Source organism: Dipodomys ordii, unplaced genomic scaffold (genome assembly GCF_000151885.1).
Source record: "Dipodomys ordii isolate 6190 unplaced genomic scaffold, Dord_2.0 Scaffold167, whole genome shotgun sequence".
Taxonomy (NCBI): Eukaryota; Metazoa; Chordata; class Mammalia; order Rodentia; family Heteromyidae; genus Dipodomys; species Dipodomys ordii.
The window spans coordinates 1,173,861-1,177,034 of NW_012267383.1; the positions used below are offsets into that span (position 1 = coordinate 1,173,861).

Consider the following 3,174-nt stretch of genomic DNA (forward strand, 5'->3'; position numbering starts at 1 on the left):
CTCCTGCCCGGGCTGGCTTTGAACCGTGATCCTCAGATCTCAGCCTCCTGAGTAGCTAGGATTACAGGCGTGAGCCACCAGCGCCCGGCTCATATAATTTATTTTTTAATCTAGCTTTTAAAAGCTCCTAATCTTAAAATTAATCCAGATAATTGTCCCTGGGCTCCTTTCGCTTGAAGTTAGCCTGCTATCACTTGAGTCACAGTGCCGCTTCTGGCATTTTCTGTGACTAATTGGAGAGAAGAGTCTCAGGGACTTTACTGCCAGGCTGTCTTTGAACCATGATCCTCAAATATCAGCTTCCTAGCAGGATTGCATGTGTGAGCTACCAGCACCAGGCTTTCCTGAGCTCTTTTGCTCAAGGCTAATACTCCTATCACTTGACCCACACAGCTCTTCTTCTGGCTTTTTGGTGCTTAATTACAGACCAGAGTTTCACAAACTTTCCTAACCAAGCTGGCTTTGAACCATGCTCCTCAGATCTTAGCCTGAGTAGCTAGAATTGCAGGCATGAGACATTGGCTCCCAGTTAGCACTAGTTACTGCCAAGTTAGTTAGGAAGCTCAGTATAGTTTAAGACAGATCCTTTTTTAAAATTCCACCATAGGTAGATTTTACATTTTTTCCCCTTATTCTCTCTAATAGCTGCCCCAATATTTTTTTTTCTGCTTTGTCTTTTTTTCCCCCCCAAGTCATGGGTCTTAAACTCTGGGCCTGGGCGCTGTTCCTCAGCTCTTCAGCTCAAGGCTAGCGCTCTACCAATTGAGCCACAGCACCACTTCCGGCTTTTTCTGCTTATGTTGTGCTGAGGAATCAAACCCAGGGTCTCATGCGTGTAAGGCAAGCACTTTACCACTGAGCCACATTCCCAGCCCCTCTCTAAGCTTTTGTGCTAAATCCAGCACTCTACCATTTGAGCCAGAACTTCACTTCTGGCTTTTTGATAGTTAATTGGAGATAAGAATCTCATGAACTTTCCTGCTCAGCCTCCTGAGTAGCTAGGATTACAGAAGTGAGCCACCAGTACCCTGGCTCTTTTTACTTTCAGAGTGACATTTTGTTACCTAACTTAATGAAGTATATGTGTATTCTAAGAATGGTTTAACTGCATTCTTCAAAACCACTGTGACCAGAGTCTCTTGTAGGACCAAAGTTTTACTGGTACTTAATTTAAAAAATACATTATTTGGGGCTGGGAAGGTGGCTCAGTGGTAGAGCACTTGCCTTGCATGCCTGAGGCCCTGGGTTCGATTCCTCAGAACCACATAAGCAAAAATAAAAAAGCCAGAAGTGGCGCTGTGGCTCAAGTGGTAGAGCGCTAGCCTTGAGCTGAAGAGCTAAGGGACAGTGCCCAGGCCCAGAGTTCAGGCCCCACAACCGGACCCCCCCCAAAAAAAAAACATTATTTGTGTGCTTTTGTTCTTTATTTTTAAGCTAGCAGATTGAAATAGAATAGTTATTGGTCCGATAGAGGCTAATTATATTTCAAACAGTGGAATAAGATTATTTAGCATGATGAGAAATTGTATCTTGGGACTACAAATGGATGGTTAGATGGTTTTCTGGGAGAAGTGAACTTGCATGAATTCTTAAAGGTAAAGGAGCCTGATCCAGGTTTGTTTTCTTTATCAGGTTGCATGAAACCCGTTCAGGAGACATCTGCAATGCCTGTGTTTTGCTTGTCAAAAGATGGAAGAAATTACCAGCCGGATCAAAAAAAAACTGGAATCATGTTCGTTCCTTTTTTTTTTTTTTTTCAATTCTAATTTTATGTATCCACATACCTTTTTCTGTGTGTGTGCTGGTATTGGGGCTTGAAGTTAGTGTCTCACTAGACATTTTTGCTCCTGGCTGGCTGTGGTCTACCACTTGACTCAACTCCAGCATGGTTTTTTGCTGGATAATGTCCAGTCTGTATACTTGCTCTGTGCTGGCTTTGAACTAGGATCTTCAGACTTCAGCTTCCTGAGTAATTACAGGTGTAAGCCACCTGTATCTGGTATATTAAGCTTTTTATTGTTGTTGTTAACTTTCAAATACTGTGTAGAAATACTAGGTTCTTTTTATTTTTCTTAATTTTGTTGTGTCATCCACTAATGATTAACCAATACATATAGCAGATGCTTACTCTTATTCACTTTTTTTTTTTCTTTTGTCGGTTGTGGGACCTGAACTCTGGGCCTGGGCACTGTCCCTCACCTGTTCAGTTCAAGGCTAGCACTCTAGCACTTGAGCCACAGCGCCACTTCTGGCTTTTTCTGCTTTTGTGGTGCTGAGGAATCAAACCCATGGCCTTATGCATGCAAGGCAAGCACTCTACCACTAAGCCACCTTCCCAGCCCCATCTACTACTTTTTTATTCTCTCTTTAAAGTGAGTAAGAGTGGGGCCCAGAGTTCAGGCCCCACACCAACCAAAAAAAAAAAGAAAGTAGTAGATGGCATTTATTACTTAATATTATATGATGATTAAAATATACTTTGACTTTCAAACTCCTTTCCTCCTGTTCATGTGTGTATGTGTGCGTGCCAGTCCTGGGGCTTGATCTCCAGGCCTAGATGCTGACTTTAGTTTTTTTTGCTCAAGTGAGCCACGGTCATTTTGGTGGTCTTTTGAATGTAAGTATTTAGCCTGGTGCTAGTGGCTCATACCTATAATCCTAGCTACTCAAGAGGTTGAGATCCAAGGACTACAGTTCAATGCCAGCTTGGACACGAAAGCCCATGAGACTCTTATCTCTCCAATTAACCACCAAAAAAACTGGAAAGGGGCCACATGGCTCATAGTGGTAAAGCACTAGCCTTGAGCAAAAGAGTTCAGTCACAGTGCCCACGTCTCAAGTTCAAGCCCCATGACCAACAAAAAATAGAAAGTATTTAAAGGACTTTCTTTGCTGGGACTGTCTTGGAATTGCAACCCTCATCTCTTACCATTTGGAGTAGCTAGGATGATACAGTTTTGGCATTCTACCTCAAACATTCTTTCAGTATAAAATTGTGCTTTTCAAATAGAGTTAGGCTGGGGGCTTCAAAGGTGGACCAGTGGTAGAGCGCTTGCCTTGCATGCCTGAGGCCCTGGGTTCGATTCCTCAGTACCACATAAGCAAAAAGAAAAAAAGCAGGAAGTAGCACTGTGGCTCAAGTGGTAGAGTGCTAGCCTTGAGCTGAAGAGCTGA

At 42.9% G+C, this 3,174-nt stretch overlaps 1 protein-coding gene across 1 annotated transcript in view; it reads left to right on the forward strand.

The window, feature by feature from the left end:
- Fam60a (family with sequence similarity 60, member A) overlaps positions 1-3,174 on the forward strand; it is a 13,039-nt gene that overhangs the window by 2,758 nt on the left and 7,107 nt on the right. Inside the window, exon 2 of the mRNA XM_013033413.1 lies at positions 1,633-1,703. Coding sequence (XP_012888867.1) covers positions 1,633-1,703 — 71 coding nt within the window. The remainder of the gene's footprint in view (positions 1-1,632; positions 1,704-3,174) is intronic.